The sequence below is a fragment of the Oncorhynchus kisutch genome, linkage group LG3, assembly GCF_002021735.2.
Source record: "Oncorhynchus kisutch isolate 150728-3 linkage group LG3, Okis_V2, whole genome shotgun sequence".
Classification (NCBI taxonomy): domain Eukaryota; kingdom Metazoa; phylum Chordata; class Actinopteri; order Salmoniformes; family Salmonidae; genus Oncorhynchus; species Oncorhynchus kisutch.
In genome coordinates, this window is record NC_034176.2 from 16971888 (window position 1) to 16999496 (window position 27609).

Here is a 27609-nt window from a genome sequence, read left to right on the forward strand (position 1 = left end):
TTTTTCCCTCACTGTAGCTGATATGGCTGACTTGCTTAAACAAATGTGGTTTCTAATGACAATTAAGATGGTCAAACTACGGCATAGGGGGACGACAAGCGGATAAGAGGCATTCCATAATTTAGATTAATACATTCATGAGCGAGCTAGGACGGACGTAACGTTAGTTTAGCAAATTTGAAATGTACAGCGACAGAATTCAGAACATGGGCCGTTCTTACAGTGTTCTCCCTGTACACCAAATCAGAACCATAGGGTAAATAAAGGGGGCATATAAGCAGACAATGAAAGCTCTTACAATATTCGATGATAACATTTCTCTAAAACAGGTTATAGGCTACAGCAGAACAGTCAGAACAGTATGCTAAATTAAGAGGGGTAAATAGACCAAATTGTTAGGATGAGGCTCATGGGCTACTACACAACATACACTTAGTATTACTTTCTTAGCTACAGTATACATATCTCCCTGGCATATTACATAATTTATGAAGCAGCATACAATACATGTTTTGGACTCACATTGTTCACACTCTGCTAACTTGAACAGGAAGGTGGCGCAGAGGTCCTCTGAGTTAACAGTTGTTTTGAGCGCGGCAAAAATCATGCTTCATTGACAGCATGGCCAATGTTGAATGTTTATAATTTTAAACTTGGAAAAGAGCCCCTGTCACGTCCTGACCATAGAAAGCCTGTATTTTCTATGGTAGAGTAGGTCAGGGTGTGACTAGGGGTGTTTAGTCTAGTTTATTATTTCTATGTGGGATTCTAGGTTTATTTTTCTATGTTGGTGTTTGTGTATGATTCCCAATTAAAGGCAGCTGGTAATCGTTGTCTCTTATTGGGGATCATACTTAAATTGCATTTTTCCACCTGTGGGTTATGGGATATTGTTTATGTATAGTGTGTTTGAGCACTACGTAGTCACGGGTCTTTGTAAGTTTTGTTATTTTGTTTTCAGTTTCACTTATTCATTCAAAGATGTGGAACTATACTCACGCTGCGCCTTGGTCCGGTCATTATTACGAACGACGTGACAGCCCCTTAATCCCAGATTTGGGACCACACAGCTACTGTCACTGACTCCTTCCAATCCACTCGTTGAATTTGCATATTCCAACTTGTTGTTTAATGTTTATGTCCAATGGCCGATGAGCACGATACATTTTATCTATAATTTCTCTTCATTATTTCTCTTCATATAACTAGGATTAAAAAGGATTTGCCAGTAGATTGTCGACTTGATTCATGGTGATGACGGCTAGCTAAGATTGTGAAAGTATGATGTTGCCATGATCAGTCCAATCAAAGCTAATGTACATATAACGTGATTTGACGTCATTTTATCTGTGTCCAATGACCTTGAGCCTTCTTGGATGGGCACTTCTATTTCAGCAGCCGAAGGGCAAAACTTTCAAGGTCTCCTCTTACACTTGGCAGTGACGTAAAGTGACAGAACACTGAGCCAATCACGGCGCAACGCTTCGTATTTTCTGCTGGCTTGCCACACCACACAAGCATGGCACTAGGCTGAAACACCTACATTTTGGAGCTTTCTTACTCAAGAAAACAAAACAGAGACCAGAGCTGTGTTTGAAAACTCATACTACCCGCACTAACCGTACTATTTGTGATGTGAATTGAATATATAGTATGCTTACTGGTCATAGTACTGATATAGTTAGTATGCCAAAAGTTCCCGTATGAGGACAAGACGCACCTGCTAAAATCAGTTTCTCATTGAACATACTTCTTTTGGTAAGAAATATTTTAGTTTGATTACATTTTAGGGTCTGAGGAGTAAATATTTTGACTCGTTGAAAAAAGGTGTGGGGGTCAATTTTCGGATTATGGTCTATGAATGTTGAATGAGTGGATTACTCAAATCGATGGCGCTAACTAAACAGACTTTTTGGGATATAAAGAAGGATTTTATCTAACAAAACGACACTACATGTTATAGCTGGGACCCTTTGGATGACAAATCAGAGGAAGATTTTCAAAAAGAAAGTGAATATTTCATCGCTATTTATGAATTTATGAAACCTGTGCCGGTGGAAAAATATTTTGAAGTGGGGCGCTGTCCTCCAACAATCGCATGGCATGCTTTCGCTGTAATCGCTACAGTAAATCGGACAGTGCAATTAGATTAACAATACAGTAAATCGGACAGTGCAATTAGATTAACAATAATTTAAGCTTTCAACCTAAATGTACCTAATATCCATAATTTTTATGATGATTTATTTAAATTGCGCGCCCTCCGCTAGCGGGACATTAATTAACAAACTATAGTTTTGGCAAGTTGGTTAGGACATCTACTTTGTGCATGACACAAGTCCTTTTCCCAAAACTTGATTACAGGCAGATTATTTAATTTATAATTCACTGTATCACAATTTCAGTGGGTCTTTCAAATGGACAACAACCCCAAGCATACTTCCAAAGTTGTGGCAAAATGGCTTAAGGACAACAAAGTCAAGGTATTGGAGTGGCCATCACAAAGCCCTGACCTCAATCCCATAGAAAATGTGTGGACAGAACTGAAAAGCATGTGCAAGCAAGGAGGCCTACAAACCTGACTCAGTTACACCAGCTCTGTCAGGAATGGGCCAAAATTCATCCAACTTATTGTGGGAAGCTTGTGGAAGGCTATCCGAAACGTTTGACCCAAGTTAAACAATTTCAAGGCAATGCTACCAAATACTAATTGAGTGTATGTAAACTTCTGACCCACTGGGAATGTGATGAAAGAAATCAAAGCTGAAATAAAAAATAAAAAATAAATAAAGTGGTGATCCTAAAACAGGGAATTTCTACTAGGATTGAATGTCAGGAATTGTGAAAAACTGAGTTTAAATGTATTTGGCTAAGGTATATGTAAACTTCCGATTTCAACTGTATAAGTGCCAACCACTGGTACCATTGGGGGGCATTTTGAGAAGCATTTGATAGCCTTCAATAGTGGCTGTACTACAGAATTGTAAATATTTTTTTGTAAGAACATAGTATATGGCACTGATTTTAAGAAATGTTGCTTAATTAATCTGCTTAATATTATGGTGTTTCTATTCCAAGAAAAAAAAAACCTCTGGGATTCCGTTAGGATGGAACAGAAAATATGGTGTTATAGGACGGTCGGGAGTAGGCTACAGTACTTGGCTATTTAGCTAAAGAATCCCCGTGTCATGTGGGCACGTGGGAGACCTGGGTTCAATTCCCTGAAAGGGAGGAACGAGTAGGCTGTCTTTGTAAATAAGAATTTGTTCTTAACTGACTTGCCAAGTTAAATAAAGGTTACACTTAGAGCATAACATTCCTACACCCTAATTGTGTAATTGTTGTCTAACCAATAACCAAACAGATATTCTAATTGATTTATGAAGACCAGTCCCCATGCTTGTCTCAGAGCAGGGCAAAACGGTGCTAAAATTGTTGTAGGCTATTGAATCAAATCCTATTGCTTCTAACTTCAATATGCTCTTTAAATAAATAAGACCTACACCACTTAATGGTATATTATAATTCTGTACATGGTGTCCAGGTCAGGATAACCAAAACCTTTCTTTATTAAAGACTATCAGGAAGCATGTTGAGTACTGGGCTACAGTACAGAATTTTGAAAATGGCTACAGTACTGGGCTATTTATTTAAAGAATCCCGGTGTCATGGGAGACCTGGGTTCAATTCCTTGACAGGGAGGAAGGGTAGGCTGTCCTTGTAAATAAGAAATTAATCTTAATGCAACCGCTGTGTCAGAATTTTTTTAATTCTGGAAAAAGCATACCATGCAATAACCTGAGGACGGAGCTCAGAGCCCAAACCAGCGAAAATAAATATCTGCTATGTTGCGCAGTCAACATTAGTCAGAAATAGCATTATAAATACTCACTTACCTTTGATGACCTTCATCAGAATGCACTCCCAGGAATCCCAGTTCCACAATAAATGTTTGATTTGTTCGATAAAGTTAATAATTTATGTTCATATACCTCCTTTTGTTAGGGCGTTTGGTAAACAAATCGAAACGTGCGTGCAACTTCCAGCAGGAGAGGTTGGACGAAAATTCAAAAAGTTATATTACTGGTCGTAGAAACATATCAAACGATGTATAGAATCAATCTTTAGGATGTTTTTATCATAAATGTTCAATAATGTTCCAACCGGAGAATTCCATTGTCTGGAGAAAAGCAATGGAACGGGAGCTACCTCTCCTGTGAATGTGCATGACTGAGCGTGTGACTGCTGGCAGACCTCTGACTCATTCCCCTCTCATTCAGCTCCCCTTCATAGTAGAAGCCTCAAACAACGTTCTAAAGACGGTTGACATCTAGTGGAAGCCTTAGGAAGTGCAGCATAACCAATATCTCACTGTATCTTCAATAGGGGCTGGGTTGAAAAACTACAAACCTCAGATTTCCCACTTGCTGTTTGGATTTTTTCTCAGGTTTTTGCCTGCTATGTGAGTTCTGTTATACTCACAGACATCATTCAAACAGTTTTAGAAACTTCACAGTGTTTTCTATCCAATACTACCAATAATATGCATATATTAGCATCTGGGACTGAGTAGGCAGTTTACTCTGGGCACGCTTTTCATCCAAAAGTGAAAATGCTGCCCCCTATCTCAATGAAGTTAACTAACTTGCCTAGTTAAATAAAGGTTACACTAAGAGCATAACATTTCTACACCATAATTGTAGTCTAACCAATACCCAAATGGAGATTCAGTGAAAATAAAAATCTAACCGATTTATCAAGACCAGTCCCCAAATAGTTGCAGGCTGGCACCTCCCGGGTGGCGCAGTGGTCTAAGGCCACCAGAGATTCTGGGTTCGAGCCCAGGCTCTGCCGCAGCCGGTCGCGACCGGGAGGCCCATGGGGCGGCGCACAATTGGCCCAGCGTTGTCCTGGTTAGGGAGTGCTTGGCCATCAGGGATATCCTTGTCTCATCGCGCACTAGCGACTCCTGTGGTGGGCCGGGCGAAGTGCACGCTGACCAGGTCGCTAGTTGTATGGTGTTTCCTGCGACACACTGGTGCGGCTGGTTTCCCGGTTGGATGTATTGTGTCAAGAAACAGTGCGGCTTGGTTGGGTTGTGTTTCGGAGGACGCATGGCTTTCGAACTTCGCCTCTCCCGAGTCCGTACGGGAGTTGCAGCGATGAGACAAGACAGTAACTACTACCAATTGGGGAGAAAAAAGGGGGGAAAATGATCAAATAAAATAAAAATAGTTGTAGGCTATTGCTTCAAATACTTTTGCTTCTAACTTCAATATGCGGATATCTGTAGCAATGTATTTTGCATTGGGATGCGGTGACAGCTGCTCTTCTGGGGAGGTCCCATCCACAATGTATCAAAATACTTGGTGTTGGTAAAGGTATATTGTCCTGCTAATAGCCCATAATGGTATATTATAATACTGTACATGGTGACCAGGTCAGGATAACCAAACCATTTCTTTATTAAAGACTATCAAAATTAATGTTGGTACTTATTTATTTTGATCCAAAGCCATGAATTAGTGAGTCACTCAGCTTTATGTAGGTGCCGGGCTATATGACTGTGCCATCAACTTGATAATATATAACGATATTTTGGAGGTTATTATTTATTTTTTTATGTAAGTGAGTGATTTTAATCTGAATAAAGGCCAAAATAATATTTGTAAAGGCCAAAACATTTATTTCTGTTTTTAGAGGGAGAGAAACGCAGGACCAATTGTGCACCGCCCTGTGGGACTCCCAATCACGGTCCCAATACTTTTTGTTGTATTATTTGCTTTCTCTTTTCCGGTGTACTAAACTAAAATTGCAACCAATCACGGCCGGTTGTGATACAGCCAACCTAACTGAAAAAAAAAATTTGACGATAGAATTCTCCACCTACCCTCCTTCTAGGCAAGTCTATTGTCCAGCTACCTGCTAACAGCCGTAATGGCCCTGTACAATGTAACCATGTGTGTTTAAAAGAGTATTTTCCAGTAAGCAACATTTTGTTTACCTTCATTAGACAACTTTGTTCCAATATTTTTGTAATTCATTGACATTTATTCCCAAAGTAATTCATTATAGATCCAGAACAAAATTAACATCGGCATTTTGAAATAGTATTTTTATCATTATTTTATAAACGAAAGCACAACAAATTGTTTTAGTTTCAACTTGCAGACTGGCACTAAGAACAGCGGGAACATTTCCCTAGTCAGTGCCATTATTAGTGCAATACCCCTTAAAGTGTTGCTCTATGCTACCCAGTGTGGCGGCTCCTCCTCCCTTTGCCATGGTCTAGGTCCGTCTTCTGTGCTCGGCACTGCGGGCCCATCCCGTGCCCCCTGCCTTCGTGCCTTGAACCTTGCGCGCTTTCTGTGGATACAGCTGGAGAACTGCAAGGCAATCCCATTGTGTGCAACTCGGGAGCCGTGACCAATATATATTGTCCTGCTATTAACAGGGTTAATAATATACATGTGAGAATATCCAAGGGGATTTTATATCATTCTAAATTAATAGTAATAATAATAATAATCGCTTTGTTTAAAAAATAACACATTTTTGGAGATTATTATAATTTTTTTTCAAATAACCTAAAATGAGCGAGAAAAAGGCCATACTTGAACATGGGGTAAGACATTCTTACTAATTTGTAAATAAAGCCAGTCTGTTATTTATTTCAGTTTAGAGGGAGAGAAACCAGACCCATCTCATGGGTCTCCCAGTTGAGGCCAGCACAGGTATCAAACCAGCATCTGTAGCAACACAACTTGCACTGCTATGCAGTGTCTTAGACGTTGCACCACTCAGGCGCTGTACAACATGACCGGTCGGGAGTGGCCTACACTACTACATTAAGAGCAAAATAATCCTAACAAAATAGAAGAATAAAAACCTTAGTGTAACAACAGTTTTAGTAATAATACTGAAGTCGTGCACAATTATCAGTTTCTATTTAGGTTTATGTCGCCCATTCATTGTCAGTTAGAGACACAGTAGGACCCAAAAGCATAACCAGTGCTCTAACTCCCCCTTGTGCTGGTCTGGAGCAATGAAGATATGATGCAGGGTACCGTACTAAACCACAAATTACCTCTAAGTACCACAGCTTAATCGCAAAACTTTTAGTGGAGCAGCCACTGTTGCTACCTAACATTAGTTGGCTACTAATACATCAAACTTGCCAGGCAGTATTATTAACTATCTGCTATCTAACTAACTAACCAATGTTTATTGACCTGATTATTCACATCATTCTTAGCTAAGTGATATATTCATTGTGTGTTTCAATCGACATTGTTCATTCTGGCTATCTACTCTGATTTCAGAGCACTCTCGCACAGAATAACTGATTCATTTACGAATGCTCAACACCCGTTGAATATGGCCGGTGTCAGTAAAAGTCGGTGAATAAAAGCCTAATTAAATTGTTGCCAGCAGCACAGTTACAGTCACCAACACTCTAGATAACATGAAAACAGCCTAACAATCTCTGCTAGGGCGAGTAAAATGGTCAGAGTGAGGTGTTCTCTCAGTCTCATTTGTGTCTGGAAGTAGCCAGCCAACGTTAGCCAGTTAGCATGGGTGCTTGACTGCCATTCTACTCCTTCGCCAGAGTGTCCAGTGTGAGCTCTGAACGCTCCGAATTTATGAACGGATAATCTGACAACGCTCTAGATTTACGAACGGCCAGAGCGCACTCTGGCACTCCAGATTGAATTTACGAACACAACCGAAATCGTAAAATGTTTAGCTAGTCAATTTTTATGCTAACAAGCTAGCAAGAGGTTGCATAGCAACAGCATCAACTTCTGGGAGACAGGTGAAGCTCTAGTACGCTCAACTGAAACGATACAGTTTGTTTACAGTTTACTAAAATGAACTAATAGTATATACTGTTGTATGTAGTATATTCAAACACCCATAATCATTAAGTATGTAGTATACGGTATTGTAACAACCCTGAGTTTATAAGCGCAGATATCGACTCTGCCACACGAGCATGCTTTTGCGGCACAGTCGATAGCACAAAGGTCGAGGGTTCGAGACCTGCTCCCTGCTGTTTCATTACATTGGTGTCAGAAGTGATCGGAACTTGCATCCACGACAGTGTGTGTGCTTGGCATGTGAGCGCGTTCCTATAAGACGTTGAGTCGCAAGCCAGCGTGAGGACGCGCTCTTTGAAAGGAGGGAGTAATGCAACGGCCCTGGGTTTATAAGCACGGATATCGACTCTGCCGCTCGAGCATACTTTTGCGGCACAGTCGATAGCGTGCTGGACTTCGGGCTAGAAGGTCGAGGGTTCGAGACCTGCTCCCTGCCTGTTTCATTACACTATGTTAGTATGGGTATTTGAACACAGCTCAGGTTTGTATGCGGCATTATTAACTCAATGATATACTGTATATATTTTTTTAAACGTTGTTTAAAACTGATATGTGACACGTATTAATGCCAAAATAACATGCAAAACAGACAAGCCCCCCCCACCAAAAAAATGTGGGGCTCAAAACGGTGACGGGTTGCCATTGGTAACAGTAGTGGTAATAGTAGTAGTAGCAGTAGTAGTAGTCTAAGTAACAGTAGTTGTGTTAGTAATAGGCATGGTAGCAGTATTCTTTGTAACAGTAGTTGTATTAATTGTAGTAGCAGTAGTCTTAGTGTAACAGTATAACTTTAGACCGTCCCCTCGCCCATACCCGGGCGCGAACCAGGGACCCTCTGCACACATCAACAACAGTCACCCACGAAGCATCGTTACCCATCGCTCCACAAAAGCCGCGGCCCTTGCAGAGCAAGGGGAACCACTACTTCAAGGTCTCAGAGCAAGTGACGTCACCGATTGAAACGCTATTTAGCGCTCACCTCTAACTAAGCTAGCCGTTTCAGATCCGTTACATTAGTAACAGTAGTTGTGTTAGTAATAGGCATAGTAGCAGTAGTCTTAGTAACAGTAGTTGTGTTAGTAGTAGGCGTTGTATTAGTAGTTGTAGTAGCAGTAATCTTAGTAACAGTAGTTGTGTTAGTAATAGACATAGTATTAGTAGTCTTAGTAACAGTAGTTGTGTTAGTAGTAGGTGTTGTATTAGTAGTTGTAGTAGCAGTAATCTTAGTAACAGTAGTTGTGTTAGTAATAGACATAGTAGCAGTAGTCTTAGTAACAGTAGTTGTATTATTAGTAGGGATAGTAGCAGTAGTAGTAGTAGCAGTATTCTTTGTAACAGTAGTTGTATTAATAGTAGTAGTAGCAGTAGTCTATTAGTAGTAGGCATAGTAGCAGTAGTCTTAGTAACAGTAGTTGTATTATTAGTAGGGATAGTAGCAGTAGTAGTAGTAGCAGTATTCTTTGTAACAGTAGTTGTATTAATAGTAGTAGTAGCAATAGTAGTAGCAGTAGTCTATTAGTAGTAGGCATAGTAGCAGTAGTCTAATTAACAGTAGTTGTATTAGTAAAAGGCATAGTAGCAGTAGTCATAGTATTAGTTGTCTTAGTAACAGCAGTTTATTAGTAAAAGGCATAATAGTAGTAGTCTTAGTAACAGTAGTTGTATTAGTAGTAGTAGCCTTAGTCTTAGTAACAGTAGTATTGGTAGTAGGCATAGTAGCAGTAGTCTTAGTAACAGTAGTTGTATTAGTAATAGGCATAGTAGCAGTAGGCATAGTATCAGTTGTCTTAGTAACAGTAGTATTAGTAGTAGGCATAGTATCAGTTGTCTTAGTAACAGCAGTTTATTAGTAAAAGGCATAACAGTAGTAGTATTAGTAACAGTAGTTGTATTAGTAATAGGCATAGTTGCAGTAGTCGTATCAGTAGTCTTAGTAACAGTAGTTGTAGTATTAGCAGTCGTAGTAGTATTAGCAGTCGTTTAGGTCAGTGCAGCAGCTTCAGGAGAACGGATAAGTCCACTGTCTCAGTTGATTGACAGCTCTGGGGGAGTACAGTACGTTATCAAATCCTCACCACGGCGCCGTGTGGTGTCTAATATTCCCTGCCAGATTGACAAGAAGAGGGCATGTTTGTTGGCATTGGAAAGGCCTCTCCTTTTACAAACCAGAAGATTGGCATGCTATTCTACTCTGCCAGTATTGGCTGCTCCAAGAGTCTTCCTGGGAATATTCCAATGACATGATTTGATTCTTGTGTTTTTGCACTGTGTGGTTTTGTTTGAGAAGTATGAATTCAGGCTTTCAACAGCTGAGCCAGCTGAGCCCTACAACACACCAAGTACACACCGCAGAAACTCAAGCCACAGACTTTCTAATGTCTCATGCTTGTGCATTAGGGTAATATGAAACTAGCTTTTAATAATCATTCTGAGTGCCGAGATTTGTGCCAAGGAGAAATATTATGTTTTGAGACATAATAAAAGGATGACAGAACAAAACAATATCTATCAGATGCGATTGTAATTTTTTTGTTTTATAAACATTTATGCAGTATTTTCCTCCGAGTCGAATGAAACATATTCCTAAAGTGATTCATCTGGAACTTCTTATGTTATGAAAATCAACAAAGTGACATTCAATCATGACTTAAATATTCACCATCATTCTCAGGTCCCCTTTAATCTCTCCTAAAGTACACTGTATCTCTCGTCTTCTTCCAAATACAAACGTTTTGTAAGTGATTAGGAGTAGCCTAGTCCTATACTGTATGTACTGTAGCCAGCTCTTCCATCGTTGCCATGCGCCATCCCAACATCATTTCTATTTACCTATGTATACCCAGAACATTAGTAGGCATGTTTTGAGAACGTTAAAATGGCAAGCTCTCCCAGAACTTTTGAGGTTTCCATGGATGTTCCCATGACATGACTATGACGTTATCTCTATGAACATACGGATAACACATTCCAGAAACCATTGTCGCATGTCCTTCTACTAATGTTTATTCAATTAAGTTTTCATTTTAAAAACATTAATGGGATGTTGTCATTAGCTGGAAACCTAATTGGGCACGCAATGGAACGCTGTATAACTTTGTTGGAATGCTCTCTGTTTGCTGGGATGATGGGCCTACTATACAATAGGAAAGTTACATTTGAATCCACAAGAGATTATCCACCACTGCCTCATGTCCATGGCAGCTGTACCATCCCAACATGCTGTTAATTAAGAGCTAAACTATGGGAGTCTGGAGTTCTCAACACATTCTGAGCAGAGCAGACCACACAAACACACCCGACAGATTGAGAGCGACGACAGGCGATGGGAATCAGTAGCCCTTTCTATGGCAAACGTTTAGTCATATTTCAGTCTTCCGTAATGTATATCAAGTGTAATATTGGGATGCAAATTCAAAATGTAATACATTTCAACTCTATATCTGACATGGTACAGGTGTCTTCTTTTTTTAAGCCCATAACCATGTGTGTGAGGTGTATACATTTGTTTCATTTGTTCATTTCTTTGACTACAAAGAAACACTCCGTGTGACCCTGATTCAGCCCACTGCAGTAAAAGGTTAAGGTCTTCTCACATACATACACAGGACACATTATTCAAGTGATTATGTGAACTAATACCATATTGTGGAATGTGTAAGAAGACCATGCCTCTTCCGATGCTGTGCCTGTCAGACAAAGTGTGTCATCTCTTTTTCTCCAAGATGCTGTCATCTAGCATGGCGCTTTACTGTGAATGACTGAATGACTGCTCTGTATTGGGGGCTGGCAAAGAGATTCATTGGAACAGGTGAAATTGCTTTCGGGACTCACTCTTTACGGCGAGGCACAACAAACAGACACATCAGAGACAGGGGAGGGAGCGAGCAGTACACCCGCCCCTTTGGATTTTATGACACAATAACATATTTCTTTTTAGTGTTTACCCAGCATGTGGGGCTTTCGAGTCAGCGCTTTTCTCAGCAACGTTATTACAAGTGCCCCGTAGCTATACCCATCAATCATCCCCCAATTTCCCATCTCTCTATCTCTCCCAACGCCCAGGACTGTGTCAGCCAGCCTGATATGCCAGCCCGGTTTCTTTATGCCGTCTGAACACCCCTTAATTTGAAGCCAGCATCAGGCCCTCTGATGGGAGTATTCATATCCCAGCTCATCAAATATTTATTAAAACATGAGAATTTGCCTTTATTTTAATCACCTGGTTTACACAAGGTGCCGTGGTGATTGGGACAGATTAAGCATCGAGAGGTGGCTAGTTGAGCATTTCCACAGATTAGAGTGAATAAGTCAAATGTATTGGGTTTCGTGGTGGGTTGGAGCGGGGGTAGGAGGAGAGAGCAGATTTATTCTCAGTGAGGCCTCTACATATTAATTTTGAATGTAGCCCGAAGCACCTGCCCAGAATGTTGGCATCCTTTATTGAGAGAATTAGGGTGTTTTCACAGATCTCATGACCAAGGTCAGCACTCTTCAAAGTGTGCATGCTGCTACATGATTAAACACATCAAATGACATTGACCTAGCCATTAGCGCATTGAGCCAGTAACCAAAAGGTTGCTGGTTCAAAGAGCCGACAAGGTGAAAAACCTGTCGATGTGCCCTTGAGCAAGGCACTTAACCCTAATTTGCTATAGGGGCACTGTACTACTATGGCTGACCCTGTAAAACAACACATTTCACTGCACCTATCCTGTGTACGGTATGTGACAGTAAAACATGAATATTAAGAGGAATAGATGTACAGTTAGTCATTAGGCGCCACATGCTTTAAAAGAGACTTACCTTTAGTAACATTGATTACTTGAGCCTCTCCAATGGATCACTGATCACTGGGCTAGAGATGGGAATGCTATGAGGCATTTTTAGCAAATACTCGGAGGAATAACGCTCCGACTGTATCACTATCATAATTACATTTCACATGGACGGGTCCTCTGTCACAACGTATTTGTTTTTCAGTCAACATGTGTGTGGCCTCTCTCCTGGCTGTGGCTCCTTGGGTTGGTGGTGTGGAACATGTGAGAGAGAGGGGGAGGGTGGGGGGGGCTCATTTACATTGATGGCGACCCTTGCCTCCGCTGGCATTTTCATCGGCCATTGATCCAGTGCCTGACTGATTAATCGTCTATAAAGGGATCAGGAGTCAATTAGTGTCTGAAGCTCACTTCTAATTCCAGCCATGCATCAGCATCCTAGCAGCCTTACCAGGGACCACACAGTTTACACAGACTTTCTGGAGCTATTCACATTGTCAGGCATCCTAATATTGTGCCGTTTGAATGTTAAAATGTTTGTTTTCTCTTGATTTCAAAAGGACCGTTGCATACCAAAGACAAAGACCAACCTCTCAGAGGAAAGAGCATTGTTTTATGTTCGCTATGGGTTTTCGTAGCTTTCAGCATTTTTAAGAAAGCAAAATGAATTAAAGGATGATCGGAAACTTGTGACAGATGGTGTTTTGGTCTTGTTTCTAATGCCAATCGAGCACAGTGTCTGAGACATTTAGGAGAAAGATATGTTGACATGATATGGAATTTCCAATGGTATTTTCACTAAATGGGGCTGGCAAACCAACCATTCAAATTCATATTCCCTAGGTACCCAACAGAAGAAAACAGACTGAAATAGGTAGGGACTACTTGAGCTCATCCAATAAGATCCTTTTCTGTTGCAATTTCATATGGTGTACACTAATTAATACAGCCCTGGATTAGGTTGCATTTGGGCATTCGTATTCACACAACAATATCCTGAAATGTTGTCATGGTAATAATATGGGTTGTTTCTTATGTTCTTCCTCCCAGGTCATTCAGCGCAGAGAGGACGGCGCAGTGAACTTCTTCCGAGCATGGGACGCATACCGCGACGGCTTCGGCAAGATCACAGGGGAGCACTGGCTTGGTGAGCACTGATAAACAGGAACAGTACCATGTATGACTCCCTCCATTGGTTCGATAACGCTTCACGTTCTTGTCACATTTCCAAAGTCTGCCCATGAAGAAAGGAGAACATTTTATTTAGGTGTGTAATACCAAAACCCCTTCCACACACTAGAACAACAATTTCAAGCAGACAAGACAGCTGAATCAAATGAACACCTACACAGAAGCTACACTGGGTTGTTGTGAAAACAGTAGGTATTTTACCTGTAACACTACAGAAGCGTAGAAGCACAGAGTTACTCTAAGCAGCTCCATCCTCTCAGGTTTCATTCATGAGTAGGAGTGTCTCACCCTCTGTAAAAGTTACACATCTGGTATAGCAAACAACTTGGTCTTTTGCTTTAGCTGAGGATCTACAGGGAAGCCCAAAGGGACCAGCTGAGAGCAATTGCATGTTTGTGTGTGTGCGTGTGTGTGTGTGTGTGTGTGTGTGTGTGTGTGTGTGTGTGTGTGTGTGTGTGTGTGTGTGTGTGTGTGTGTGTGTGTGTGTGTGTGTGTGTGAAGATATAAAGAAGTTGAGTAGCTCTTTTCCTTGTGGCATTTAATACTGGGTGTTGCTACCTCACCAAAAATAAATCTGCATACGGTGTTTATATGTTTAATTTCTCAAGTTGCCTCTTTGGGACACTGACGCTTCAGGGGCATAATTGAGTTTGTTTCCTCTTGTACATTCCACCTATCAGGCTCTGGTCAAAAGTAGTGCACTATATAGCGAATAAGGGTGCCATTTGGGGATTGGACAGGGTGAGGCCCCAGCTCATCCTCACTGTTTCTCCTCTTTGTGGCCTGAAGTATGTGAATACAAGATTGTGTAGGTGGAGTGGTAGTGTGTGCTTGCATGGGTGCTTGTGTGTTTTTTGTTTGCCCTCAGTGAGTGAACCGGAGCCCTAATTCAGGGTTGGAGGATTGGAAATGACAGGCCTGCCACAAAGCATAGGCATGTCCAGATTGAGTTCTCCAAGAGAGGAGCAGGAAAGAGGAAAATTGCTGCCCACCACATGTTATGAAAGTTATTTTACCTACAGGCACAGCAGAGCACTCTTTATGTACTGTGGGAAGCATCGAGGAGGAGAGGTTCAACAGACATGACAAATGTAAAACTTGATCAATATCGTAACTTTTGAGAGCATTCACTTTACGGGCACCATCTGTTTTGATCCAGGGTTTCAGTATGGGACCTGTCAGTAAATTGTACATAGATCCCATCCCTTGGATAAAGCTTGTCCCTTATCCAAATGCCTGAGAAGACTGTGGTCACCTCCACTTGGAAGATGATCCCACCTACCACACAGACACACACACACACACACACTTAACACATTCTGCTGCTTTATCAAAAATATTATAAGTTTAAGTTAGCTGACTTATTACTGATGTTATCCAAATAACTGTTTATGGTCGTAGCAATATGATCCTGCAGATTCATTTCAGGAAAATACAAATTTGTCTTGCAGCATAAGAATTTGCCTGAAATATGAAACGATGTGTTATTTTGATATTGTGGAGATATGAATATTAATATTTGTATTTTTAAGTCATCAAAGGGTATGTTTGAAAATGCAATTCCATATTTTTATTTGGTAAAGCATTAGCATATTCAGTCAAAACCAACATAGCAGAGGACTTCAGATAAGCAATCTCTTTTATCAGTCATTTTCAAATAAGGAATTTAAATTGGTGATCAAAAACGTAATACCAATATTCTCCTATAAAACTCAGAACCTTTACTCAGCATGCCAATATATGACCAGTGCCAACACTACACAAGCATGTAGACACAAACGTTAAGCTCCAGTTCCAGTGGTCTGCAAGGGTAGGAGGGATTATTGAAGATCAAGTGGGGGGGACCTGACACAACTGCCATGACGGGATTATGACAGTCATAACATAAAAACATGACACCTAACATAACTGCAGTCATTTTACCTGCCTGGCCTGTCAGCACATATTACATTCTTCTCTCCCAGTAATTCATTAATGACATGGGCCATGCCTGCCAATGCCTCCTGGCGTATTGATCACAGTCTGCATAGTAATGCCTTGTTGCTCATTAAGCACTGCATGCTGGAGAATGAGGGCCAGAGAGTGTGCTGCTAGCGATACAATCTCATCACGCTGCTCATTTAGAAGAACACACGTCCCAGGGACAGGCAGGGACCAAATTTCCGCAAATGTCTTCATACTGAAAAATAACAGTCCATTAGAAGGTGTTTTAAGTACCTCTATTGTTAATGTATGAGGTGACATATTTCGATGAACTGGGTAGGCTACTATTCTTGACCCAAATGTCTTTTGGGGATATGTTTTTTTTGCCATAATACTCTATTTCAGCTATAGCAACTGATTAAAATGAGAAACTGTGAGGTGAGATTTTGGTCTAACAAGTGCCTTGCACCGATGAGATGAATGCATAATTAATTTGACTGCATACTTTTTGCATTAACTTAAGAAGAGGTGAGTTGCGCGCCCAGGCTCTGTCATAACCGGCCGCGACCGGGAGGTCCGTGGGGCGATGCACAATTGGCCTAGCATCGTGTCCGGGTTAGGGAGGGGTTGGCCGGTAGGGATATCCTTGTCTCATCGCGCACAAGCGACTCCTGTGGCGGGCCGGGTGCAGTGCACGCTAACCAAGGTTGCCTTGTGCACGGTGTTTCCTCCGACACATTGGTGCGTCTGGCTTCCGGGATGGATGCGCGCTGTGTTAAAAAGCAGTGCGGCTTGGTTGGGTTGTGTATCGGAGGACGCATGACTTTCAACCTTCGTCTCTCCCGAGCCCGTATGGGAGTTGTAGCGATAAGACAAGATAGTAGCTACTAAACAATTGGATACCACGAAATTGGGGAGAAAACGGGGTAACATTTTTTTTAAAGAAGGAAAAAAAAGAAGAGGTGAGTAAATATGGATAGCCGGTTAAGTTTTCACATCCGCCTGGGGTTTTCTTCCACCAATTTGAATTGCCATGATGTGGAGCATAAGGTCTGTTTTGGACTGGAATTAGCTCTTCTCATACCACACTATGCAGACCACTTTTTTTTACTAATGGGTCCATTATAAACCACTGAACTCTGATGGGAAATGTGATAACAAGACTTTCTGCTGTTGATCATTACTTACATAATTCCTTTCTCTCAGGACTAACTGCTATTGTGGTAGTGATTGTTCTTTGTTTAAGCTAGCTGTTGTACTCTAGCTAGGTTTTTTAAAATTGCCTAGATGATTTGTTGCCATCTTAAATATGGACATTTCAAAGAGTGCCTTTTCTAAATATGAAAACACATATAGTATAAATAGACTTTATTTCACAGCTAAGCGTTCTGCCATTCATGTAGGTCTAAGCCCTTAGATCGGAATATCTCCTAAGCGAACATATGGAATTGTTTTAAGGTAGTCATACAATTGATCATTTAACCATTTGATTTGGAATTGTAGGAGCCCTGTAGGTCTAAAAAATTATTTATAACAAAATGATTTGATAAAATATTGAATTTGTTCTTTACTGCTACAGCCCATAGAAACACATTGAATAACAACTGTGGCAAAACAGTCAAAAATAAATCATAAGGACTAAGGTTTTGAAGTGTCTGTCCTATATCTAAGAGATACTGTATATATATAAAAAATGACCCATGTTTGGTCACATTATTCGTGACACTTTTTACGCTGGGAGACGAGAAGCAAGCACAGGGAGTGAATATTTAATAAATAACGGACATGAAACAAAACAAGGGCAGTGTCTGGACAAGGGGAACAAAACGACATTAATGCAGACACGGGGAAGAAACTGAGGAAGTGACAGATATAGGGGAGGCAATCAATAAGATAATAGAGTCCAGGTGAGTCCCATGAAGCACACATGTGCGCAATGATGGTGACAGGTGTGCGTAATGATGGGCCGCCCTCGAGCGCCAGTTGCTCGTTATTGGCGGAAAGAGGGGATTGAGCTACAGCCACTACAAGAAATGGCAAGTACTAGCAAAACACACACAGGGAGCTATTCAATATTCAAAATTACATCAACATGTGACGCACAGGTGCATCAATCGACTGTGGGGTTAATGGAGGAATTAGCTTTGGGACATTATTTGATGCATGATCTATAGTTCTTTGCACAGAGAGTGTTCTTTAATGAAAGCCTCTCCCACATTATCCAGGAAGAATCAGGAATTCCCCAGGGCAGCTGTCTAGGCCCCTTACTTTTTTCAATCTTCATGAGTAAAGCCAGTGTGTCTATGTATGCGGATGACTCAACACTATACACATCAGCTACTACAGTGACTGAAATGACTGCAACACTTAACAAAGAGCTGTAGTTTGTTTCAGAATGGTTGGCAAGGCATAAGGTACTCCTAAATATTTCAAAAACTAAAAGCATTGTATTTGGGACCAGTCATTCACTGAACCCCAAACCTCAACTAAATCTTGTAATGAATAATGTGGAAATTGAGCAAGTTGAGGTGACTAAACTGCTTGGAGTAACCCTGGATTGTAAGCTGTCAGATTGATACAACAGTAGCTAAGATGGGGAGAATTCTGTCCATAATAAAGCGCTGCTCTGCCTTCTTAACAGCATTATCAACATGGCAGGTCCTACAGGCCTTAGTTTTGTTACACCTGGACTACTGTTCAGTCTTGTGATCAAAGAGGGACTCAGGAAAATTGCAATTGACTCAGAATAGGGCAGCACGGCTGGTCCTTAAATGTACATGGGGAGCTAACATTAATACTATGCATGTCAATCTCTTCTGGCTCAAAGTGGAGGAGAGATTGACTTCATCACTACTTGTATTTTTGAGGGGTATTGACATGTTGAATGCACCGAGCTGTCTGTTTGAACTACTGGCACACAGCTCAGATACCCATGTATACCCCACAAGACATGCCACCAAAGGTCTCTTCACAGCCCCCAAGTCAAGAACAGACTATGGGAGGCTCGCCCCCCATAGTCTGTTCTTGACTTGGGGGCTGTGAAGGGGACTGTGAAGAGTTCTCTGGTGGCATGAAGTCAACCTCTCCTCTCTCATGACTACATGGAACTCTATTCCACATCAAGTAACTCATGCAAGCAGTAAAATTAGATTTTAAAAACAGATAAAAATACACCTTATGGAAGAGCGGAGACTGTGATGACACACAAACACAGGCACAAATACATGCATACTCACACACAATAACTGAACGCACTCACTTAATGTGTTGTGAAATCTGTTTGATTTGATTTGAATCTGTTGTGAAGGTATTGTAACATTTTTAAAATTGTATAACTGCCTTCATTTTGCTGAACCCCAGGAGCAGCTGCTGTCTTGCCAGGAACTAATGGGGATCCATAATAAATAAAAATACAAATAGATGAGAAACACATCTACAGTATATTGACAATACTATCAACATATTCATTGAACATTGTATTGTAAAATTAAATTGCAGTTGAAGATTTACCAAACTAGTGGAAATATTTGTTATGTTAGTGTGTATACTGTAGCCTTGTCCCGCTCCAGGCCTCACAGTGGTCATTATGGAGTGCTATTGCTCAGCGAGCTGCAGGCATTATCTCTCTCACAGCTCCACTCTTCCTACTCTCTCTGGGTTTAAACACATTGACCCCTCAAAACACACACACACACTGCACTGACTCTATGCAAGCACACTGGACTCTACCCACACACTCACACATACTTACACTAGATACGCCCACACACACATAACCATAACATGCGCACACATGTATACTGACCACACACACACACTCACACCAGTGGAGGCTGCTGAGGGGAGAACGGCTCATAATAATCGCCGGAACGAAGCTAATGGAATGGAATGAAACACCTGGAAACCATGTGTTTGATGTATTTGATAACATTCCACTGATTCCGCTCCAGTCATTACCACGAGCCTGTTCTCCCCAATTAAGGAGCCACCAACCTCCTGTGACTCACACACACACACACTTTCATACTCACCACATATGCTGCTACTGCTCGTTATCTATCCTGTTGCCTAGTCACTTTACCCCTACCTATATGTACATAGCTACCTCAATTACTTTGTACCCCTGCACATCGACTCGGTACTGGTATTTCCTGTATTTAGCCATGTTATTTTTACTCTGTATTGTAATTGTTTATTCACTGTGTATTTATTCCTTTTGTCACTATTTTATTTTTTGTATTATTATTTTTGATCTTTAACTCTGCATTGTTGAAAAAGGACCCGTAAGTAAACATTTCACTGTTAGTCTACACCTAATCTTTACGAAGAATATGACAAATACATTTGGATTTGATTTGATTTGACACACCAGCCCTTCCGTTACAGTCTTTCCATTCAGTTGATGTTAATTGAAATACTGTTGACAAACTAATGGTCACAGTATGTCTGTTTTATTCTGTGTGTGAGTGCCTCGGAGTGTTATGCAGTATGTGTGTAGTTGGATTACTATTGTTTACTTAAAGTGATGAGATGGGCTGGATCAATCACGTTTGATGTCCTGTGTTTTTATAGCGTTGTTTGTGCAGACATGGCAAATGCTCCCTTTGGATCTGACAGATGAGTTGTATCCAATGGTCAGGAACCAGATTCAGCCAGGTATTCACTGGTGAAGTTTTTCTCTTGATGTGTCCGTTGTAAATTGATATTTAGTCCCTTCAAAGTACATACAGCTCTTGCAAGTAAATGATAAGGCGTTCACAGCCGCTGCAAAGTTAACCTCAATATATTGAATAATGTAAGCTACAGTTCTGTTTTTAGTCTGATATGTGTATGCCCTGTATTGCAGACCCTCCCTGAGTCCCTAATCGTATATAGTCATAAAGTAAATCGCTTTAAACAACTTTGGATGGCGGAGAAGGAGAAAGATAAAGAGAATGTAAAACATTGTATTCCATTTTTCTAGAATAATATCTCACAATAGCATATAAGCTATGAGCAGGGGTCACCAACAGTGAATATATTGTTGTAATTGCTAAATTATCTTGACCATAATGTATGTACCTACAAATACCTAGGTGTCTGGTTAGACTGTAAACTCTCCTTCCAGACTCACATTAAGCATCTCCAATCCAAAATTAAATCTAGAATCAGCTTCCTATTTCGCAACAAAGTCTCCTTCAATCATGCTGCCAAAGTACCTTCGTAAAACGGACTATCCTACCGATCCTTGACTTCGGCAGGACAGCGATCCTTGACTTCTACTCAGCAAATTGGATGTAGTTTATCACAGTACCATCCGTTTCGTCACCAAAGCCCCATATACAACCCACCACTATGACCTGTATGCTCTCGTTGGCTGGTCCTCACTACATATTCATCGCCAAACCCACTGGCTCCAGGTCATCTATAAGTCTTTGCTAGGTAAAGCCCCGCCTTATCTCCTCAGCTCACTGGTCACCATAGCAACATCCACCCGTAGCACGCGCTCCAGCAGATATATTTCACTGATCATCCCCAAAGCCAACACTTCCTTTGGCCGCCTTTCCTTCCAGTTCTCTGCTGCCAATGACTGGAACGAATTGCAAAAATCACTGAAGCTTTAACTTTAAGCATCAGCTGTCAGAGCAGCTTACTGGACCTGTACACAGCCAATCTGTAAATAGCACACCCAATTACCTCATTCCCATATTGTTATTTATCCTCTTGCTCTTTTGCACCCCAGTATCACTACTTGCACATCATCATCTGCACATCTATCACTCCAGTGTTAATGCTAAATTGTAATTATTTAAACTCTATGGCCTATTTATTGCTTTACCTCTCTACTCATCTACATTTGCACACACTGTACATTGATTTTTCTATTGTGTTATTGACTGTATGTTTGTTTATGTGTAACTCTGTGTTGTTGTTTTTGTCGCACTGCTTTGCTTTATCTTGGCCAGGTCGCAGTTGGAAACTGGCCGACCTGGTTAAATAAAGGTGAAATAGATTTTTAAAAATTGTATTGAGCTCCATGTCAAAAGATAGTGTAAATGGTCTGAGACATTCTCATAATGGTATATCTGTCAGCACAATACTAGTGTGATTCCTGATCACACAACTAGTTTTGATCTTCACCTCTAGATTATTCTACTTATAGGTCTCTCTAAATCCCTCTCCTGTAGCACTCCTGCATCTCTGACTACTTGTCAAATAACACCATAGAGTGAAGGCCTGTGAATTGATGAATGGTCTCTAATACGGTTCCAATCGCCTTTTTTCCCTACAATGTACAAGTTCCCACTCCCAGTGTCTCCTACGTTGGATGGAATAAGTCCACGAATTGTACTGAATTTTATAGAGATGAGCCACCATGACATCAGCTATTCCCTGTTGTGTCGTTTGCCAACATAATCACAGAGTCGTGTGGACCATTCTCCCGCCATGTTAAATAAAACATTATTTGGCTCAGCATTGTTAACCTCTCTGGGATATGTGGGACGCGTCCCACCTGGCCAAAAGCCAGGGAAAATGCAGAGCGCCAAATTCAAATACATTTCTATAAAAATCATACTTTCATTAAATCACACATGCAAGATAGCAAATTAAAGCTACACTTGTTGTGAATCCAGCCAACATGTCAGATTTCAAAAAGGCTTTTCGGCGAAAGCAAACGATGCTATTATCTGAGGATAGCACCTCCATAAACAAAAGAGAGAAACCATATTTCAACACTGCAGGTGCGACACAAAACGCAAAAATAACAATATAATTCACGCCTTACCTTTGACGAGCTTCTTTTGTTGACACTCCAATATGTCCCATAAACATCACAAATGGTCCTTTTGTTCGATTAATTCCGTCGATATATATCCAAAATGTCCATTTATTTGGCGCGTTTGATCCAGAAAAACACCGGTTCCATTTTACTTTTACTTCACTACATTCCTTAAGAAATTTGTACTTTTTACTCCATACATTTTCCTTGACACCCAAAAGTACTCGTTACATTTTGAATGCTTAGCAGGACAGGAAAATAGTCAAATTCACGCACTTATCAACCGAACATCCCTTGTCATCCCTACTGCCTCTGATCTGGTGGACTCACTTAACACACATGCTTCTTTTGTAAATTATGTCTGAATGTTGGTGCCATCCGGGCCTCCAGTGGTCTAGGGCACTGCATCGCAGTGCTAGCTGTGCCACCAGAGACCCTGGGTTCGAGCCCAGGCTCTGTCGCAGCCGGCCTTGACCTGGAGGGCCATGGGGCGACGCACAATTTTACTTTTGATACTTAAGTATATTTTAAACCAATTACTTTTAGACTTTTACTCAAGTATAATTTTATTGGGTGACTTTAACTTTTACTTGAATCATTTTCTATTAAGGTATCTTTACTTTTACTCATGTATGACAGTTGGGTACTTTTTCCACCACTGTATGAGTGTTTGCTTGAGAGTGTGTGTAAATTTACGCACAGTCATGACCATGCGTATACACAGTGCCAAGTGGTGGAATAAGGGAACTGCTTGTCAACGTAGAATGGGGAAAACACAAAACATGAAGAACACTTGCTCTTCCATGACATAGACTGACCAAGTGAATCCAGGTGAAAGCTATGATCCCTTATTGATGTCACTCGTTACACCGAACAAAAATGTAAACGCAAAATTCAACAATTTCAACGATTTTACTGAGTTACAGTTCATATGAGGAAATCAGTCAATTTAAATAAATTCATTAGGCCCTGAGAATACAGACAAAATACTGTTGGTCACAGATACCTTTAAAAAAAATGGGCCTCACAATGGGCCTCAAGGCCTCATCACGGTATTTCTGTGTATTCAAATAGCCTTCAGTAAAATGCAATTGTGTTCATTGTCTATAGTTTATGCCTGCCCATACCATAACCCCCCCCACCAGCCTTCTGTTATGTATATAAAGTGTATTATTGGGATGCAAACTCAAAATGTAATACATTTCAACTGTATATCTGACATGGTAAAGGTGTCTTCTTTTTTGAAGACCATAACCATGTTTGTGAGGTGTATACTTTTGTTTCAAAGTAGATTTGTTTAAGAATACCAAGAGACACTCTCTGTGTGACCCTGATTTAGCCCACTGCAGTAGAAGTTTGCGTCAAGAACTGCAAAGCTGCTGGGATTTTCATGCTCAACAGTTTCCAGTGTGTATCAACAATGGTCCCCTAACCAAAGGACATCCAGCCAACTTGACACAACTGTGGGAAGCACTGGAGTCAACATGGTCCAGCATCCCTGTGGAACGCTTTTGACACCTCATAAAGTCCATGTCGTTCTGGGGGCAAAAGGGGAGAGGGGTGCAACTCAATATTAGGAAGCTGTTCCTAATGTTTGGTATATTCAGTGTATATGTTGAAAATGTCTGAAATTGTGAGAGTAATAATTCAATAATTATTGTGAATTCATACAACATGCTGATTGGCATCTCACAGCCCTCGATGAGCCAATGTTTTGGATGCAATCATCAGCAAAACAAACTGTGTGTGTATGACACTTGAAGGAGTTTGATAAATCACACTTTTTCTATGCTTCTGAACATTCCGTTCGTAAGCATTATTTTTGAGTGGTTTCTACTCAATATTGATAAATAAGGCCCCAGGATTTCATCGCTAATAGACGTTCTGATTGTTCAGAAGAGCCTATAGCTGTGTGTTAAAGCGAACAGATTTGAGCATCCAATCGTGTTAATCTAGAGACATGTAAATATACTGATGGAGAATTTATCATCTTTGAATTAATTATACTGTCTCTTAGGCTGTGTCCACACTTGACACTTACATGCGACTTCTGTTATCAGAATACGAAGATCGCATTGAAAAGACAGGTCTAGACACATAAAAGTCCAATTGTGAGGAGGTGGTCAGGGACGCATTGTGTGTAGATTTATCCTCAGTCTGGACGTAATCAGGCTACCAAAAGCGCATACAGTGGGAGACGTGGTCAGCACTCCGCCCACAAGACTCAACAATGTTTTGTTTGGCTAGGATTATGCTAACCCGTTTGCAGTCCGTTTTGCTTTGCATGCCAGCTAGCTGGCTGTTAGCTACAGTAGTTAGCTACTGCCATCAAGTTGTTGTTGTGTTGTTGTCATATTTAGCCTATTCCACCGTTTGTAGAATGCGTACTTGCATTTGAATATAGCGCAGTGAAAATGAATCTGGACATATTTAAATGTAAGTATAGACGCATGATGTGTTCAGAATTCAAAATCGGAACTCCATGATCAGAATACAAAAACTGCATTAACTGTCAAGTCTAGACACAGCCTTATAGTCTCTCCCCTTCGTAATTGTACAAGCTTCATTAGCTCAGCTTTCGCAGAGAACGGCATTTTATTTTTAATTGAATAATTGCTATTTCATAAGCCTGTAGGTTAAACAATGACAGAGGTTAGCTGGATATTGGGCGGTCTCCCCCGGGAGTGTTCCCCTCAGAATTGCTGAATCCAGGAGGACGCTTCTCATGGAGAAGAATGTCAAAGACAAAACAAAAGCTGCATCAAGCCTAATTAAATCTTCACCCTTATTTGCATAGAACTGCGCTAAAGGCGGAGAACGGCTTTGCCAAATCAACTCTGCACAGAGACCTGAGCCTCCTCAATGCAGACGTGCTGGAAATGAGTGAAATCAATACCGATGCAGTGGTGTGCCTGTCTACGGTGCCGAAGCCACAGGCGAAACCAGATATTTAAAGTAGGGGGACGTAGGGAGGGCCCCAGGTGTCATGGTGGGATGATTAATTTAGAGCAGAACTAAGAGGCTCCATGTCACCCTTTCTGACAGGTGTTCAAAGAACCCCTAACCTAGACCTGCAACTCTCAGGGTCGGCGCAGACGGCTGTGTGATGTACTCTATGAAGTCAGCCTCCTCTACCTCTCACCTCTCTCTCTATGCCTTTATCTGACAGGGGAGGAAGAACACCCGCGCTAGATGTGTTACCAAGAACAGGCACTACTGAAAAGTAAAATCCTGCTGCTGCACAGATGGAAGTGTATTCTTAATAATTGGTGGCCAGGAATGTTGCTTCCTGAGGGAAAGGTAGTGTAGTCATGATCATAACCAGGTGGCGAGATTCATGTTTCATCCTGGCACAATAAAAAAAAGAGCTGGTTAATAAATGCATCAAATGTGGCCAATCTCCTATACATACAATAATTACTCACCTTAAATAGTTACGCAAACATAATTTTTTATTAGACCAATTTTACAGTTTCTTCATAGTTACATGTAAGCCACACAAATTAAACTTACTTTGAAATGTATACAACTACCTCATCAACTTTACTTGGTGTATTTGTCACTAAAGTGATAATTCCCATCAGCATCTTACGGGTGCAAAGACTAACTAATAATCTTTTACAGTTGAAGTCGGAAGTTTACATACACTTAGGTTGGAGTCATTAAAACTCATTTTTCAACCACTCCACAAATTTCTTGTTAACAAACTATAGTTTTGGCAAGTTGGTTAGGACATCTACTTTGTGCATGACACAAGTCATTTTTCCAACAATTGTTTACAGACAGATTATGTCACTTATAATTCACTGTATCACAATTCCAGTGGGTCAGAAGTTTACATACACAAAGTTGTCTGTGCCTTTAAACAGCTTGGAAAATTCCAGAAAATTATGTCATGGCTTTAGAAGCTTCTGATAGGCTACTTGACATCATTTGAGTCAATTGGAGGTGTACCTGTGGATGTATTTCAAGGCCTACCTTCAAACTCAGTGCCTCTGCTTGGCATCATGGGAAAATCAAAACAAATCATCCAAGCCCTCAGAAAAGAAATTGTAGACCTCCACAAGTCTGGTTCATCCTTGGGAGCAATTTCCAAACGCCCGAAGATACCACGTTCATCTGTACAAACAATAGTACGCAAGTATTAACACCATGGGACCACGCAGCCGTCATACCACTCAGGAAGGAGACGCGTTCTGTCTCCTAGAGATGAACGTACTTTGGTGCGAAAAGTGCAAATCAATCCCAGAACAACAGCAAAGGACCTTGTGAAGATGCTGGAGGAAACAGGTACAAAAAGTATCTATATCCACAGTAAAATTAGTCCTATATCGACATAACTTGAAAGGCCGCTCAGCGAGGAAGAAGCCACTGCTCCAAAACCGCCGTAAAAAGCCAGACTACGGTTTGCAACTGCACATGGGGACAAAGACTTTTTGGAGAAATGTCCTCTGGTCTGATGAAACAAAATAGACCCTAATGTTTGGCCATAATGACCATCGTTATGTTTGGAGGAAAAAGGGGGAGTCGCACGCCGAAGAACACCATCCCAACCGTGAAGCACAGGGGTGGCAGCATCATGTTGTGGGAGTGCTTTGCTACAGGATGGACTTGTGCACTTCAGAAAATAGATGGCATCATGAGGTAGGAAAATGATGTGGACATTTTGAAGCAACAAGACAGCAGTCAGGAAGTTAAAGCTTGTTCGCAAATGGGTCTTCCAAATGGACAATGACCCCAAGCATACTTCCAAAGTTGTGGCAAAATGGCTTAAGGACAACAAAGTCAAAGTACTAGAGTGGCCATCACAAAGCCCTGACCTCAATCCTATAGAAAATTTGAGGGCAGAACTGAAAAATCTTGAGCGAGCAAGAGGCCTACAAACCTGACTCAGTTACACCAGCTCTGTCAGTAGGAATGGGACAAAATTCACCCAACTTATTGTGGGAAGCTTGTGGAAGGCTACCCGAAAAGTTTGACCCAAGTTAAACTATTTAAAGGCAATGCTACCAAATACTAATTGAGTGTTTGTAAACTTCTGACCCCACTGGGAATGTGATGAAATAAATAAAAGCTGAAA

General features: G+C 40.9%; 1 protein-coding gene across 2 annotated transcripts in view; it reads left to right on the forward strand.

Annotated features, from left to right (window-relative positions):
* Positions 1-27609, forward strand: part of fibcd1a (fibrinogen C domain containing 1a) — a 97334-nt gene that overhangs the window by 54758 nt on the left and 14967 nt on the right. For both annotated transcript variants that reach the window (XM_031817853.1, XM_020468489.2), the window contains one exon: positions 13706-13802. In XM_031817853.1, the coding sequence (XP_031673713.1) occupies positions 13706-13802 (97 nt within the window). The remainder of the gene's footprint in view (positions 1-13705; positions 13803-27609) is intronic.